The sequence below is a fragment of the Astatotilapia calliptera genome, chromosome 15, assembly GCF_900246225.1.
Source record: "Astatotilapia calliptera chromosome 15, fAstCal1.2, whole genome shotgun sequence".
Classification (NCBI taxonomy): Eukaryota; Metazoa; Chordata; class Actinopteri; order Cichliformes; family Cichlidae; genus Astatotilapia; species Astatotilapia calliptera.
This window is the reverse complement of record NC_039316.1, coordinates 25,795,911-25,813,299: the sequence shown is the minus strand read 5'-3', so window position 1 is coordinate 25,813,299 and position 17,389 is coordinate 25,795,911. Positions and strand designations below refer to the sequence as shown.

The window sequence follows — 17,389 nt, the reverse complement described above, 5'->3', positions numbered from 1 at the left end:
CCCTCGTTTCTGTCTTTATTCCTATTTTAATCACAGTTGGAGCTTCAAATATGAAAACATTTAAGTTCAGTGTAAAGTTCTGAGGATTAAACCCGGTTCTTGTGAGCGTTGTTGTGATGATGCGTCTGCAGTTTGATGTCTGCTCTGCTGTTCCCTCTGTCACACACCAGGACCATCCACCAGGCGTCATTAAAGTGGCCAAACAGGAAATGAGCGACACAGGAAATGTTTGTTTACACTGGCCTGGAATCAACTGACTCAGCTAAAGCAAAAAAATAAAAACTGATGAACTGACCGTGGAGGACGAAGTGAAGAAGGCCAGGAGAAGGAAACAAAGTAAGAGAAGGAGGGAAGGAAAACAGGGGTCTCTGAGAGCCCTCGGTCCGGCCCCTGCTCTGAGCCTCTGTTTCCCCCTCTGCAGCACCACAGAAAAAGAAAACATTTGTACAGTGTATGTGTTGAGGGCGTTTGGTGCGCCGCCCGCCTTGTACAGGATGACGGATGGAGTTTGACCTACATTTGAGTGACCCCACCCACCCCCTCCTTCCTCTCCCTCACACATGTTTAATAGGGCTGGGTGTGTCGCTGGTCGATGAGGTCAGCTGGTCTGACTGCACAACTGAAACCTGCAGACGTGTTTCAGACTACTGCAAAACTACAGGGAGTGCAGAATTATTAGGCAAGTTGTATTTGTGAGGAATAATTTTATTATTGAACAACAACCATGTTCTCAATGAACCCAAAAAACTCATTAATATCAAAGCTGAATGTTTCTGGAAGTAGTTTTTAGTTAGTTTTTAGTTTTAGCTATTTTAGGGGGATATCTGTGTGTGCAGGTGACTATTACTGTGCATAATTATTAGGCAACTTAACAAAAAACAAATATATACCCATTTCAATTTTTTATTTTTACCATTGAAACCAATATAACATCTCCACATTCACAAATATACATTTCTGACATTCAAAAACAAAACAAAAACAAATCAGCGACCAATATAGCCACCTTTCTTTGCAAGGACACTCAAAAGCCTGCCATCCATGGATTCTGTCAGTGTTTTGATCTGTTCACCATCAACATTGCGTGCAGCAGCAACCACAGCCTCCCAGACACTGTTCAGAGAGGTGTACTGTTTTCCCTCCTTGTAAATCTCACATTTGATGATGGACCACAGGTTCTCAATGGGGTTCAGATCAGGTGAACAAGGAGGCCATGTCATTAGTTTTTCTTCTTTTATACCCTTTCTTGCCAGCCACGCTGTGGAGTACTTGGACGCGTGTGATGGAGCATTGTCCTGCATGAAAATCATGTTTTTCTTGAAGGATGCAGACTTCTTCCTGTACCACTGCTTGAAGAAGGTGTCTTCCAAAAACTGGCAGTAGGACTGGGAGTTGAGCTTGACTCCATCCTCAACCCGAAAAGGCCCCACAAGCTCATCTTTGATGATACCAGCCCAAACCAGTACTCCACCTCCACCTTGCTGGCGTCTGAGTCGGACTGGAGCTCTCTGCCCTTTACCAATCCAGCCACGGGCACATCCATCTGGCCCATCAAGACTCGCTCTCATTTCATCAGTCCATAAAACCTTAGAAAAACCAGTCTTGAGATATTTCTTGGCCCAGTCTTGACGTTTCAGCTTGTGTGTCTTGTTCAGTGGTGGTCGTCTTTCAGCCTTTCTTACCTTGGCCATGTCTCTGAGTATTGCACTCCTTGTGCTTTTGGGCACTCCAGTGATGTTGCAGCTCTGAAATATGGCCAAACTGGTGGCAAGTGGCATCTTGGCAGCTGCACGCTTGACTTTTCTCAGTTCATGGGCAGTTATTTGGCGCCTTGGTTTTTCCACACGCTTCTTGCGACCCTGTTGACTATTTTGAATGAAACGCTTGATTGTTCGATGATCACACTTCAGAAGCTTTGCAATTTTGAGACTGCTGCATCCCTCTGCAAGATATCTCACTATTTTTGACTTTTCTGAGCCTGTCAAGTCCTTCTTTTGACCCATTTTGCCAAAGGAAAGGACGTCGCCTAATAATTATGCACACCTGATATAGGGTGTTGATGTCATTAGACCACACCCCTTCTCATTACAGAGATGCACATCACCTAATATGCTTAATTGGTAGTAGGCTTTCGAGCCTATACAGCTTGGAGTAAGACAACATGCATGAAGAGGATGATGTGGACAAAATACTCATTTGCCTAATAATTCTGCACTCCCTGTATACTGAGGCGGTTCTGACCAATCAGAGCAGCCACAGCCAGTCAGAGGAGGCCAGGTGTGTTGGAAAAGTAAAGAAACAACTTTAATCAGTTCACTTTAATGTGTGACAGAGACCACGTCAGCTGACGGCACGCCAACACTGGTCACTGGTCAGGAGCTTAACTCAGGAACGGGCTCAGAACTAACCTTAGAAATAAACTTGGAGCCGTTTTCTGCTGCAGGCAGTCACCTTCAGCAGCATTCAGTTTCAGTTTTCAGTTTTATTTGTCATATGCAAGTTAGCACAGGGTCAACATTGCAATGAAATGTGTTTGACAAGCAGCAGTCACTCAGCAGCATGATACAGTAGGAGAAAATATAATAAAATAAAATAAAATAAAATAATAAAAAAAATAGTAAGGAGCAAAATATTAGAGAGACATGGTAAAAGAGAAAAGATGACTAAATATATATGTATCTATAAATATAAATATATGTACACTAGTGATTAAATAAGAAAATCTTGAAAAGAAATATGACGGGAGGGCAGATGGGATATTGCACAGGAATGAGCAGCAGAAATATAAATATCAATAACAATAAAGTGAAGTGACCAGTACAGATTAAACAGAGTACTCATGAAGCTGCAGGGTAGCTTCTGAGTACTGTGTTGTGTGTGTTTAAGTGTTGTGGTTGAGGTGTCGTATGGCTTGGTGGTAAAAACTGTTTTTAAGTCTTGTAGTCCGAGCAGACAGGCTCCTGTAACGTCTGCCAGATGGTAACAAGGAGAACAGCTGATGTGCTGGGTGGCTGTGGTCCTTGATGATGCTGTGTGCTTTACGGAGGCATCGCTGGAGATAAATGTCCTGAATGGCAGGAAGCCTCGTACCAGTGATGTGCTCTGCTGCCTTCACGGCTGCTGGCAGAGCAGCTTCCGTACCAAACTGTGATGCAGCTCGTCAGCAAGCTCTCAATTGCACACCTGTAAAAATTTGAGGTGATGTTGGCATTCATGCTAAACTTCCTCAGCCTCCTCAGGAAGTAAAACCGCTGGCGAGCTTTCCTGATAGCAGTGTCTGTGTGAAGGGTCCAGGAGAAGTCCCCAGTGATGTTGACTCCAAGGAATTTGAAGCTGCTGACCCTTTCGACCTTGACACCGTTGATGTGGCTGGGCTGGTGTTCTCTGACTGGTCGTTTCCGGTAGTCCACTATCATCTCTCTAGTTTTGCTGATGTTGAGAGTCAGGTTATTTTCCAGACACCACTTGTACAGTGCCATCACCTCCTCTCTATAGGCCGTCTCATCATTGTCTGTGATGAGGCCTATGATGGTTGTGTCATCCGCAAACTTGATGATGATGTTGGAGTCGTGTTTAGCAACACAGTCGTGTGTGAACAGGAAATATAGGAGGGGGCTAAGCACACAACCCTGTGGCGTACCTGTGTTTAGGATGAGTGATGAGGACGTGTGCTTACCAACTCTCACCACCTGGGGCCTGTTTGTGAGGAAGTTTAGAATCTATCTGCAGATCGGTGTTCCCAGCCCAAGGTCGACGAGCTTCGTGGCAAGTTTCAAGGGGATGATGGTGTTAAATGCCGAGCTGTAGTCGATGAAGAGCATCCTTGCATATGTGTTCCCTTTCTCCAGGTGAGTGAGGGTGGTGTGCGTTGCCAGGGCGATGGCATCCTCTGTGGCTCTGTTTGTCCGATAGGCAAACTGAAGAGGGTCCAGTGTGTCAGGGAGGGAGGAGCAGATGTGACCTTTGACCAGCCGCTCCAGGCACTTCATGATGACGGATGTCAGTGCAACAGGACGGTAGTCATTCAGACAGGAGACCACTGATTTTTTGGGAACGGGAATGATGGTGGATGCTTTGAGGGACGTGGGGACCACTGACTGCCTCAGGGAGAGGTTGAAGATGTTGGTGAACACCTCTGCCAGCTCGTTTGCACACACTCTGAGTAGTCGGCCTGGGATGCCGTCTGGTCCTGGAGCTTTGTGAGGATTTACCTTTTTAAAGGTCCATCTCACAGCTTCTGTTTTCAGAGTTAAAGTTGCAGCCTCACTGTCCTCCTGAGGGTAGAGGATCTGCTCTCTGTTGTCTGCGTCAAAACGAGCATAGAAGTTGTTAAGCTCGTCTGCAACAGATGCAGTGGGCTGAACACTGACTGTGTTGACCTTCTTGTAGTCAGCATTCACCTGCTCGCAGCGGCTGAACACAAACCCTGCTGCTGTTTTGTTGGTCTCAGAGTTGTAGTTTTAGTTTTTCATCAAAGCTCTTTAAACTCATCACTGTGTGAGTCGAGTGGATCTCCAGCCTTAAACTAACTATCCTAACCTATGAGCAGCTGTCAGTGGTTAAATAAACCAGACGAAACCCGCTGAGCTTGGTTTGTTTGGGTCAGGTTTGGTTGGAGGTCAGCTCATGTGCGAACACAAACAGTCTGACACACCTGAGCCGGGCAGTGGACGCCCATTAAAGACTGTAGGAACATTGCCATGGGGGGCTGTAATTCTTGGAAGTCTGGGAGGAGGAATGACCTTTGACCTTGCAGTAATGTGCACCCCTGCTCCCGTGGAGCCGAGGATTTCTACCTGCTGTTCACAAACTGTAACCGACATGGAGACTGAGTCTAGGGCTGGGCCATATCATACTGTTCACGGTAATAGCGGTGTAATGTTGGGCAACGATAAGAAAATGAAATATCGCGATAGAATATGGGCAAAACGCGCATGCGCAGTGCCTTTGTTTTCATACGCACATGGCGGAAAAAGCATGGCGGCGACGGAGAATGAGAAGGGCGAAAGCGGATCGTTGAATGAAACTGAAGAATTGGTTTTTCTGAAAATCGACAGCGCCCCTTATAATCCCGTGTGCCCTATGTATGAATTCTGGTTGTGTTTACTGACCTCGAAACAATTTTATGTCGTACACGGCACTCAAAAATCTGTCAAATGCTTTAGTACGACTTTGCTACGAACCCGCACCGCTTGATGGATTGTCAGAGCATTACGGCTCTATTTGTGGATATTTTACATGGTTATGCCGAGGATATGTCGGCCAATTTCCACTGGAAATGCCTTTTGGTTAAACTGTCAGCAAGGAATTTGCATTTGCACTGTTAAATTTTTATATGACTTTAATGCACATAAAAAGCAGCTAAAATCTGCTCACGTCATCAGTGTTTTTCACTTTTTAAGATTATGTTCACATGCATTTGTCATTTCAGCCACTAAAGCTTCAACTTTTCCACAAAACCCAAATTTTTTTTTTTTCTCCAGAAATACACGTGCGTCTAATCCTTTCTGTATTGACAGCAACATGTCAGTGATGTCAAGCTGTTTCTATGTTTTTATGCCGAGGATATGTTGGCCAATTTCCACTGGAAATGCCTTTTGGTTAAACTGCCAGCAAGGAATTTGTATTTGCACTGTTACATTTTTATATAACTTTAATGCACATAAAAAAAACAGCTGCTTGTTTAAGTGAAAATACATTGATTTTCTTTTTTTTTGCACTAATAAAGTTGTGGAGCTGTAAAGTATTTTGTCTAGTGTCAATTATATCATCAGTTATATCGTTATCGCAAATTTTCACTCCAGAAGGTTCACATGTTCAGAGTTGCTTCTAGAAAAGATTTTATATATTAAAAAAAACTTTACTCTCTTCACAGGTATGTGAAAACAAAGTACTTTACATTTCTGTTGTAAGAACATTATACTTGTATTCATGTTACTCTTTATTGTTGCAGAAAAGTCTTGTGTTTACAGGACATCACTTTAGAGATGAAATCCTAGAATTTTACTGCTCAGACGGTTTGTTAGTACAGCAACCTCACAGCAGCCAGGTCATTAAAAATGACCAATGACATGGAGCATTTTTAATGTCAGGAAAAATGCTTTAAAACACTCCAACAGCACAAACACGGTCCCGAGGTCCAGTTCAGGGTGAAGATGGCAGACAGCTAGCAGCTACGTGCCACCTGTCAGTCAAAGAAGCCACTTCCCTAATAATGCAAACTGAAGCCAATTGTGATATTTGTCTCTGACTTCTGATATGAAGATAAACTGTTGGTCTCCTTTGTCTTCAGTATATAAAACTGTGCCACCTGTATATAGTGATACCCTTTTTTTGCTTATTCCTCTCTTTTGCTTTCTCTTTATTCTGTAACTAAAGTTTAACGGCAGTTTTATGAAGAAGGAAATTACTTACAGAGACTAAACAGTTGGTGTATCAGGCTGTAAACATGTTTATTTCTGCTGTAAAATTTTAACATAGGACTGACTCACTTTAGTGAACCATGGTCACTAAAAATGCAAAGATTTATTACATGTGTGTGATGTCATGATTCAGACTCTCAGTGTTTCTATGAATTATAATCAGTAAAGTGAAAACGTGTCCTTGAATACTTGAAAATCTCTGCACCTCTACCTCTGTACCTCCTCTCTTGAGTTTGGAGAGTTTTTAAATTTGAGGAGGTTTGAGGGTGCCGTCACCCTGAAGACAGATTCTCCTTTGTGTCTCTAGACTTGTGTCTCTAGGCTTAGCGCTGAGGTTCAGGTGAGGTCCAGGTGAGTTTCCTGCTGCAGAGCTGGGACATGGCTCACTGAGCGCGCGCTGTGGTTTCTGCACTCTGACTTCATGCTGCAAACAGCTGAGCTCAGCCTCCTACTGCACAAGCCTGCGACTGTTTTCTGCCTGGAAACCGTTTTTTATGGACGGATCGCCCGCCTGTGTTTTTCTCCCCCCTCCTTCCCCCTTTTTTCTCTTTTTTTACTTCACAACCTCACTGAACTTGGAGTTGAAAATGAACTCACATCACCCCGGCCTGCTGCCTCTGTTCCACTTTCATCTCTGCAGCTTCTCTGACATCCAGGATGTGTTTGAGCCGCCACCGCCGACCTGAAGGTGCTGTGAGGCAGCAGGTGAAGCTGAAGGTGCATCTTTGTCTGACTTAGACAGGATGTCATCACTTCCACCACACGTGTCAGAACGATGACGACTGCGGTGATGATAATGATGCGGCTGCTTAAAGGGTTAACCTGCAGCGACAACAAAGGAGGGAGGAAGAGGAGGCAGTGGGTGCTGCCTTTTAGCCCCGCCCTGAAATTCTTTATTGGAGAGGCTGTTTACAACCTCGCCGCATAGGAGTCCCCGGGTTCATCAGCCCTGCGGGGAGGGGGCGAGGAGGAGGGCTCACGAGAGCGAGGAGAGAAATGTTACAGGAAGAAGACAATAAGAGACGATGGTGAGGCCTCCAGAGCCGCCGCTTTGTTTCTTTGTCTCGTTTCTGTGAATTTAACGTGCACATGTCTGAGGCTCCGCGCGCACGTGAGGAAGAGGAGGGAGAAGAAGACGAGATTGTGTAGTTTCAGCTCTGCAGTGAAGAGAAAGTGTTTACATGTCCCTGCTGCAGCATGAAACAGTGAGCACATCACAGCCACGCCACACCAGCTTCACTAAAGAAGGAAAATCTGCTCACGTCGTCAGTGTTTTTCACTTTTTAAGATTATGTTCACATGCATTTGTCATTTCAGCCACTAAAGCTTCAACTTTTCCACAAACCCAAAATTTAAATTTTTTTCTCCAGAAATACACCTGTGTCTAATCCTTTCTGTATTGACAGCAAAATGTCAGTAATGTCAAGCTGTTTCTATCATGTCACCAGTAAAATTATTTTTTTGTCTTAGCAGTGTGTCTCATTTCTGACATTAAATCATAAGAAAGCATTTTTAAAATCTATTTCTGTTTTACATGATCACGATTCAAAGAATATGTATGTATATACACAAATTAATTCCTAATAGAAAACATGTGAAAGTAAATGTGCCTGTGTTTGACAGAAAAGACCTCATTAAAAACACTCAAAAATAAGATTCTGAGTTTTCAGTTAAATATAGAATAGTGTAAATGCACCATAACTGTTGTATTTTAGGTAAATGAGTGTGAATAAACAGGTATTTCTTAATGATACTCCATATTTAGAGAGGCTGAGACAGTCAACACGCTCCACACTCAGTGTATTTACTAACGTTTTACCATGATTTTAACCGTAAACGTTTAAAAACATGCCGGTGACGCGGTGTTTCTGGTGTGGCCGTGTGTCTGCAGTGTGTTTTCCTCGGTTTTACCTGCTTTCACCTGTCCTTTTTTGTTCCTTTTTCACTCCATCTGCAGTTTACATGCCTGTCGCGCGCGTCCCCGCGGTCCCGCCTCGCGCCTCCCAACCTTTCCCCCAGTTCGAGCGCGCCGCTGGGTTCACCGGGTTTACTCTGACACCGCTGACTCCGCGGCCACGCCCCCCGACAGCCACGCACCCCGCCGCGGGCCAATCGCGTGACGCTCACGTAGCGATCACGCACCGCCTCGCCCGTGATTGGCCGCGGCCCGCTACACCTTTGACTTTGATTGGCTGCGTGTTACCACCCGCCAGACCGCTCTGAATTTCGTTTCTGTGTTTTTTGTTTTTTTTCCGGTGCTCTCAGCTGAAGCCAGTCTGCTGGCAGCGGCTCAGCGCTCCGACTGAAGCTCCAGTAGCTGTACACGGAGTTGCCGCCGACCCTTTCTCCACTCCTCCGTCCGCTCTTTCTCTTCGTCAACTCAGCCTCGCTGCTGTCAGGTCAGTTTCCAGAAACTTGGAATGTTAGAACTGTGCGGTACCGCCCGGGGCTCCAGAACCTCCGGGTTCGGGGTCCGGGGACGGAGCGGTTCTGCAGCCCCGGTCGGGTTGTTTCGGCTCGGCTCGGCTGGGCTGTGTTGGCGCTGTCTGCTGGTTTATCTGAGGTCACAGTGAACCCAGTCACTCCTGTGTGTGCGCGCGCGCGTGAGCAGTACCAACAGTTGCATCCCTGCAGTGCATCGCTCACCGCTGCAGAAACTTTACAGATGTTTTGGTACAGTTGATGCTTTCGGTTCCGTGTCGTCGATTAATTAGCCGGACAGGATTGACTGATTTGATTGATTTTGATATTTTCGAGCGGCTCTCAGCGTCGTTGTGTTCAGTTTGTTTCTTTGGCTTGTGACAGTGAAGCCAGTAGTTTGAGTTTCACCTGGCATGTTCTCTAACACAGATTAATTGATTAATCCGATTTTAAATTTTTTAGTACATTTTTTTTTGTCTAAGTTTGTTTTTGCAAGTGTGTTTCAGTCTCTCGTGTGCCAGTTTGTTTTTCTTTATTAAACATGACATTAATTTGATTATTTTGATGTTGATCATGCAAATTTTTCATTTCCTTTAATATTTTGGCTAAACAGTTAAATTGATTTTCATCCTCTTAATGTGACTGTAAATTAATTATTTTGACAATGATCAGATGATATTTTCTTTGGTTTGACTAAACAATTAATCCATTAATTGTAAACCTGTTGAGCAAAATAATCTATTATTAATTTGATGACTCTCATGAATTTAGATTCTTTGGTCTGAGCTCACTGTAGTAATTAAAGATCGGTTTCACTGTCACTGACTCAATAAAATGTTAAAATCATTTACATTCATTTTGATTTGCATTTGGCTCTAATAGGAAACGCCTGCTTCATTACTGCTGATTTAAAATAATCACGTTTTCATGAGTGCATGTTTTACCTGTTTAAACAGTGTAAAGCAAATATTTGCACCTGAAGCTGACGTGTAAAATTCTGTGTTTTTGTTCTAAAAACCAGTTAAAGTTATTTTCCATAAAATAAATCCTAATGTGGCGTCTCTGATTTTCCTGCGATTTGACTGTGTGAATCAGACTCAGCCTCAGTTTCATCCCAGAAATCTGCACTGAACACAAAGAAAATGCAGAGGAAGAGAAACCTGACAACACACCAGGAATCAATCCGAGTCACGCAGAAAAAAAGATCTCAGAATTAAAAACAGAAAGTGTGTCTGGAGCAATAAATGCATCCCAAGCTTCTCAATCAGGTGTGAGTGTGTCGGGGAACAGGTGTTATTAATCGTGGAGCCCAGTTGATTATTAGCACATTAAAGGCAGCGAGCGGCGTTCATTTATGAGTAAACCTTGTTGTTTCTCTGTCAATAGGTGTGGTGTGTTTTTGTGGTCGTGGGGAATCAGAGTGCGGGGTCTGTGTGTGTTTGTGTTGAAACGGATTGTTTTGTCCAACTATACTTCCTGTCAGGAGCTTCCTCTCTCTAGCTCTCTCTCTCACAGGGAGAGTTGGTTCATGTCAGTGTGGGAGGAGGAGTGGGCGGGGCTTGTTCATGATGGGGGTTTTTTGTTTTGTTTTGTTTTTTTCTCCTATTTTTGTTAGCACCTCCCGCAATCTATTCTGGGTGCAGTGAGGTTCCCCGTCAGGCAGGGTGAGAGGTTGGGTGTACCCACTATATCCCCCCCCCCCCCTCCGCCTGTTCTCTCTGTTTACATCGTTATCTCTCGCCCCTCGCTTGCCCTCCTCCCCCTCTTCCTCCCTTCCTGTACGTGCTGCTAAGCAGATGCCAGCCAAGCAGCCAGGAGCCCTTTGTCCCCGAGTCACCTCCCATCTACAGTTCTCGCCCCTTTAATTAATTCATTTATTTCCTGATGTGGTAGATGCAGCTCAGCCGGAGGTGGGAAAACTGTGACATCATTGGTCATTAGATGGGAGGTGTTTGGCTTTATCCGTGGAGTAAGAGGAAGAAAGAAAGAAAAAGAAGCTGGGCTGTGAGGCAGACGCTCAACAGTTTATAGGATAGTGAGCACTAACAGTGCGTTTAAGTCATATGGGAGAAAGAAGACGGTCCACTGCCTGCTTGCCATCACCCTCAATTAGCTTCCAGAAGTTGCCTGTGTAGCTAAAGCCCAACAGAAACTTCGATGAGACCAGAAGAAGCAGCTGGTTGTGGCTGAACTACCCTCTGCCCATGTCTCTACCCATGCCCCTCTTTAGGTTTCCAGAAGCAGTCCAGTCAGATGAAAGTGGGCTTTGATTGGAGCATGACTGATATACCTGTGAAGCTGATATTGGCTATTTCCCAATATATCATTATCAGAATGTATAACAGCCGAAAAATAAATCAAAGTAAGGAAGACACGGGAGAAACGATTACTTGTCCACGAGAGGACACTCTGCAACTTCCCTGTTGGCAACATATGTTTGGAAACTCCCACCAAATTCAGTCTTTAAGTCTGATGTTATTAGCCATTTCCGGGTCCAAACTTTGCTTCAGGTCCCAAAGTCAAATGAACACTGTGGCATAACTGAGAGTTAAAAACTGTCTAAATTCTTTCATGTTCAATAAAATGGTCAGTGTGGTTTCTTTACCAGGTGTAACAATTACATTTAACATCCGGGCATCCATGAAAACTGAATTTATGAAGTTTAACAGAGTTTGAAGTTAGCAGGGAGTTAGCTCGCTAGCTTCCATGTTTAAAAGTTGCCACAGTGGTAATAAAAACCCAGAGACCGACAGTGATTACTGACCATTTTTGGGTCTTGTTCATATTAAATAGAACAAGATACAAAACATTAAAATATGTTAAAAAGACAACAGCTTAATAAACACACAGCAGTTTGAACCCGGAAGCAGGGTTCATACGTCATCACTTAAGAAACGAATAGCAACCGGCTATTGATCCATGCGGAGGTGGGCGGAGTGTAATCAAATGATCCTTGACTTGTGATAATAAAATAAGGTTACTTTTACTCCATCATCATAATATTGCTGCAGAGACTCATAAATAACAACCTAACAAACGTCTGGGAACTTTGTTCATGTTTCCTGTGTTTTAAATTTTTACTTTTATATTTTGAATCAGGTTTAAACACACTCAGGCTCTAGCTTTTAGGGTAGAGTGTAGCTGAATGTGCCAAAAACTGCAGTACCTCTAACATCCAGCAGAGGCTCCAGCAGCATTCAAAATGGTAAATGGCCTGTATTTATATAGCGCTTTACTAGTCCCTAAGGACCCCAAAGCGCTTTACATATCCAGTCATCCACCCATTCACACACACATTCACACACTGGTGATGGCAAGCTACATTGTAGCCACAGCCACCCTGGGGCGCACTGACAGAGGCGAGGCTGCCGGACACTGGCGCCACCGGGCCCTCTGACCACCACCAGTAGGCAACAGGTGAAGTGTCTTGCCCAAGGACACAACGACCGAGACTGTCCGAGCCGGGGCTCGAACCTGCAACCTTCCGATTACAAGGCGAACTCCTAACTCTTGAGCCACGATCGCCCCAAAACAAAAAATGGGGCAGAGACAGACATGCGGCAAAGAGCCACGGGTCGAACTCGAACCCGGGCTCCCCACTCTCCGGGCCACCAGCGCCATTTGGTCGTAATTCTGCGCTTCTGAGCTGAGTTTTGCTTTAAAATCACAGAAAATAATCCGATTAAAGTGACGAGAAATGCTAAAGTCTTTTAAAACTGACCTTTGACCTCTTGACTGTTCTCAGGTCAGCCGTGTGGACAGACAGACAGCAGCAGCCATGGAGCAGAAGTCGTACGTCGAGTACCATGACCTGGAGGCTGCCGAAGCGCTCGTCAGCATGAGCTTCTGGGGTCAAAGGTCGCACAAGCCCCGCCCACTGACGCCCACCTCTGACTCCTGTGACTCTATCCAACTCCACTCGGAGGGCACAGATACACCAAAAGACCTGATCGCCCTCTCCTCGCTGGTAAGAACCAATACAGTCAGAACGTTAGAAAATGTTAAATGCACACGCATGACTAAATGACCTCATCAGACACATCGTTACCATATTTATAAAAATGTAACACAAAAAATTCTTTCTAGGTTTTTCATTATTTAGTTAACTACTTAATTTGTTTTAAGTAATTTTCTTCTGTGAATGAATTCGTAGCATTTGGGATCCGTCTGTCTAACACCTGCTTTCTCTCTCAGTGTATAACTCCGCCTCAAAGTCCAAGCTTCGCCGAGGCCTCTGCAACCCCCATCCTCACCATCGCCTCCAAACCGCACTTACCCTCCCCCGCCCTTCACAGTGACCCCCATGCCGTCACTTCAGAGACCTCAGCACTTGCACCTCACTCAGAGTCAACCTGTGTGGCTCCGCCCAGCAGAGCGATGGCCACCAGTGTCATCCGCCACACCGCTGACAGCCTCAGCCTTCCTCTGCCCAACACCGAGCTGTCAGAAACTTCCACGCAGCCTCTGCCACCACTTCTGCAGACGCTTCCAGAGGAGAAGGACGACCCTCCCCCAACTCCCGACACCCCCCCATCGCCTCCCGCCTCAGCTTCTCCACCTCACTCGCTGTCTTCCTCACCGCTGCTCTGCCAGGTTTTCCCGGTGAACGGCCGAACGGGGATGATCTCCGCCTTCGTCCAGGCCCCAGTTCAGGTGCAGGGGCCGGGCGGGCCCAAGCCAATCCTTCCCCAGTCTCCCACTTCCAGCTTCGCCCAGCCGCTGCTGCTGGGCTCCGCCGTGCCACAAGGGACTGTGATGTTTGTGGTGCCACAGCCACCCGTGCCCCAGCCACAACCAGGCCCGCAGACCGTCATGACCTTGGGCAACACCAAGCTCCTCCCACTCGCCCCAGCTCCTGTTTACATGCCGTCAGGAGCGAACAGTGGCACCTCGCAGGCAGACTTCTCTCGCAGACGGGACTACGTGTGCACCTTCCCTGGGTGCAAAAAGACCTACTTCAAGAGTTCACACCTCAAGGCTCACCTGCGCACACACACAGGTATGAGTCACCTCAGGGGAAGGAGAACCACAGACAGACACTCACCTGTCTTATAGACATGAGCTAACCACTTACGTGTCCTCTTGTTCCACAGGTGAGAAGCCATTTAGCTGTCACTGGGAGGGCTGTGACAAGCGGTTCGCCCGCTCCGATGAGCTTTCCCGCCACCGCCGCACGCACACTGGTGAGAAGAAGTTTGTCTGCAGCGTGTGTGAACGGCGGTTCATGCGCAGCGACCATCTGACCAAACACGCCCGACGGCACATGACTACCAAGAGGCCGTCATCGTGGCCCGGCGAAACCCGAGACCTCAGCAAAGGCGCCCTGCCAAAGGGTCAGAACAGAGGACCGGCACTTCCCGTTGGCGTGCTGGTTCCTGCTGCCAACTAACTAACAGACTAGTGTCACTCACAGGGCCATCTCAGGAGCCCCGGGGGGAGGGGCCAAACACCGACCAGACTCTTAAAGAGTGACTGTGACTGGTTGTTTCAATCAGCTCCGCCCACCACATCAGGACGATGTTTTGTACTCGGCTACGTTTACACGACCTCAGAACAGGGTCAGACACACCTGGACTCATTTTACAGGGACCTGTCCTGCTCACTTCCTGCTCTGAACGGTAGCTTAGCATGAATGGCAGTTTAAAATAAGCCATCCATTCATGATCTCTCTAAAAAAAAGACGCCATGGCTCAGTTCTTACTGGCTTCTCATTGGCCAGGGTCTGGAAGCCTGCTGAGGGGAGAACAGTAGATTTACTATATTACTATTATAGATAAGCTATATTAGTATATGGAAGTTCAGGAAACAGGCGCCATTGAACGAGGGCGTTTTGTCCTTAACCGACCAATCAGCTTCACTGTGAGAAAAATTGAAGGACCTTTATTACCAGGAAGTGATTGCTCTTCTATATAAGGAGATCTGTCACTAGCTGCTGTCAGCTTGTCACAGAAGTGACAGGAAAAAACCCAAAAAGACCCAAAAACCCTGTTGGTCCCATGTTTGAAGTTTCAGCACATGTATGACGCAGACAGGAGAGCAGAGCAGGTCCCTTCAGGAGTTTAAGGCCGTCCTTCGAGTGGAGGAGGCGCTCAGATGAATCCAGTTCTTTTCTATGTTCATGCTGCCGAGAGTTGAACGATCTGAGTGCCGCCGTTTTCCTGTTACTTTTGTTAACGTAGACATAGCCGTCATCAGCAGAGGACGGCAAGCTTTCTCCACCATTCTCAGGACATTTTATTCCCACGATCCACAAACACACCGCCGCAGGAGGAGGAGGACCTGAAGGCACCAGGCTGCTACTCACTCACAGACATCCACACAAAGCCGATGTTGCACTGGAATATTTTTGAATCTCACTTGTTTTTGTACTCTCTCTCTCTCTCTCTCTCTCTCTCCCCCGCCGTGTACCATCACGGCTGCGTCTTTTTAGCGACTCGTTAGCGACCTGTTAGCGACTCGTGTACACTCTTATTGTTTGCCAAAGCCTCAGTATCATGCTTCTTAGCCCACTTCTGTTCTGACTGTAAATACTGTAAATATCTTGATATCTATATGAGTGTTATGTGTAATCCAATCTACATTTATTCACAGTACGAGATATTAATATTTTAAGAGTCTGTGGACAGTATTCATTACTGTGATACTACCTACTATCTTTGCTTTACACATTATTATTATTATTCTTATTATCATTGTTAATATTATTATTATTATTATTATTATTATTATTATTATTTAATAAACATTCGTTGAGGAAAGTGCTGTTTTTGATAGTTTGATTTGGCCCATAGTGTAGCCAGTAAAAATACCTCATGTTATTAAATGTTATTCTTAATAATAACAGCTTATATTAAAATAATCCTTTTCTTTTTCTTTCGAACATTTACCTGTACACCACGGTGATGGTGAAGAAAATGGCTTTTATAATAAAATGTTACCACGAGGCTGGCACCAGCTGTTTTTTGCGTTTGTCTGCAGTCATTGTTTCACTGAGAATTTCAACAGCTGGAAAAACTTTACTCATCAATACTTTTGTGATTTTTGACTAAAAGTCGAATTTTGTACTTGGCGTCTGTGTTTTAAGCAAAACTAAAACGCTGCAGTGAAGCACATTGCTCCAGCCTGGCTCATGTTACTGATCCAACTCCACAGTAAACATGCAGCACATTTTAAATCCACGTGGATGCCCCGGGGGTATTTGGGGTTCAGTAACTTGCTCAGGGACTCTTCAGATGGATGCAGTAGCTGAGGAACCTCAGAGTGATTAGCATCTCGCTCTAAATCTTGAGCCAGTCTAAGCACCGTGATTTTTAAAGGCGCTATATAAATACAGGCCATTTACCATTTACCATTTTTTTGGAGGGGAACCCTCAGGTCGGGTGTAGCTTTTCAGTAAAGTCCCATACTGGATGTTTCTTTGCATGTAGGCGAGTGAGTGAATTCAGTGAATAATCAGCATTGTTGACCTCAGTATAAACTGATGTCTGATTTGTTGGTGTGTAAACTCCACCACAAGCTGCACTGACCTGTCTGTATGTAATCACCATACTTCAATCTGTTTTTCACCATGTTTAACATAATTCAGCAGCTGCACATCCTGTACAGATCCAATATCTGATTTTAAAAAATGTATTTTATGTTCACATAAAACATTTACATTTCCAGTTTAACACGTCACTTGCTCTGCAGTGCTTACCTTTAAAAATAATCTCTCATCTTGCTCAACTGTCCTCCTTTTCCCCATCTCGGAGTGAGGTTCTCATTCGTCTTCCTGCCTGTTGCACAGCAGCTGGGCCTTTGTCACACAGCATGTCTGAGAGCTAAACTGCACACTAAGAGTCTGTGTTTGCTTACATTTGATGAACTCATTTAAAAGTTGGATTTTAAATTTCCTGCCACTTAAAAAGCGTTCCTCCCTTACAAACAAACAAATGACCTCTAAATTCAACTTCTACACATACAAACATGTGATTTTATGATCTGACATTAAGATCAATTAAAAGGTAAGCCTAATTTACTTATTTAAAATTATTTTTTCATTTGCCAGTGGACAGCCATCTTTAAAATGGCCACCATCTTGAGTTTTAAAATGGCTGGTGGGCTTTAAAAACAAAACTGTACAATAAAGGAGTTGATGTGGCCTCAGAGCAGGAAGATCCTGGCTTTGAATGCACCAGCCGGGGTTCTCCCTGTTCCTTGGTGGGTTCTCTAGCTTCCTCACACATGTGGTTTAGGTTAACTGGTAACTCTTGGCCAAAGCTGTGAATGTGAATGTGAATCTCTTCACTCTCTGACAGCTGGATGGATAGTCTCCATGTTAGCTGGCATATATGAGAGAGATAAGTGTGTGTACTTATATCCCCCCAGGAATAGTCTTCCTGTAAAGCTCAGTTATCGGCTGAACTATTAAACATTTTAAACCTCATTAATACATGAAAATTAGCACCTGTTCTAGGCTAACTCGCACTTGTGTAATGTTTCTGTTAAAATGGTAAAAAATAAACGACATCAGCATGTTTTCACAAATTAAAGGAATATTTAATGTT

The 17,389-nt window shown here is 45.0% G+C and overlaps 1 protein-coding gene across 1 annotated transcript; it reads left to right on the top strand.

Annotated features, from left to right (window-relative positions):
- Nucleotides 1-8,634: 8,634 nt before the first annotated feature.
- klf11a (Kruppel like factor 11a) lies at nt 8,635-15,803 on the top strand. Its single transcript, XM_026142684.1, has 4 exons — nt 8,635-8,821; nt 12,589-12,810; nt 13,038-13,842; nt 13,937-15,803. Exons 2-4 carry the CDS (start codon nt 12,622-12,624, stop codon nt 14,230-14,232), a joined length of 1,290 nt encoding a protein of 429 aa, XP_025998469.1. The 5' UTR covers nt 8,635-8,821; nt 12,589-12,621; the 3' UTR covers nt 14,233-15,803.
- The last annotated feature ends 1,586 nt before the right edge of the window (nt 15,804-17,389 follow it).

Coding starts and splice junctions, on each gene's coding strand:
- klf11a (XM_026142684.1), top strand. CDS start 12,622: ATGGAGCAGAAGTCGTACGTCGAGTACCATGACCTGGAGGCTGCCGAA. Junction 12,811..13,037: donor TGATCGCCCTCTCCTCGCTG/GTAAGAACCAAT, acceptor TTTCTCTCTCAG/TGTATAACTCCGCCTCAAAG. Junction 13,843..13,936: donor TCACCTGCGCACACACACAG/GTATGAGTCACC, acceptor CTTGTTCCACAG/GTGAGAAGCCATTTAGCTGT.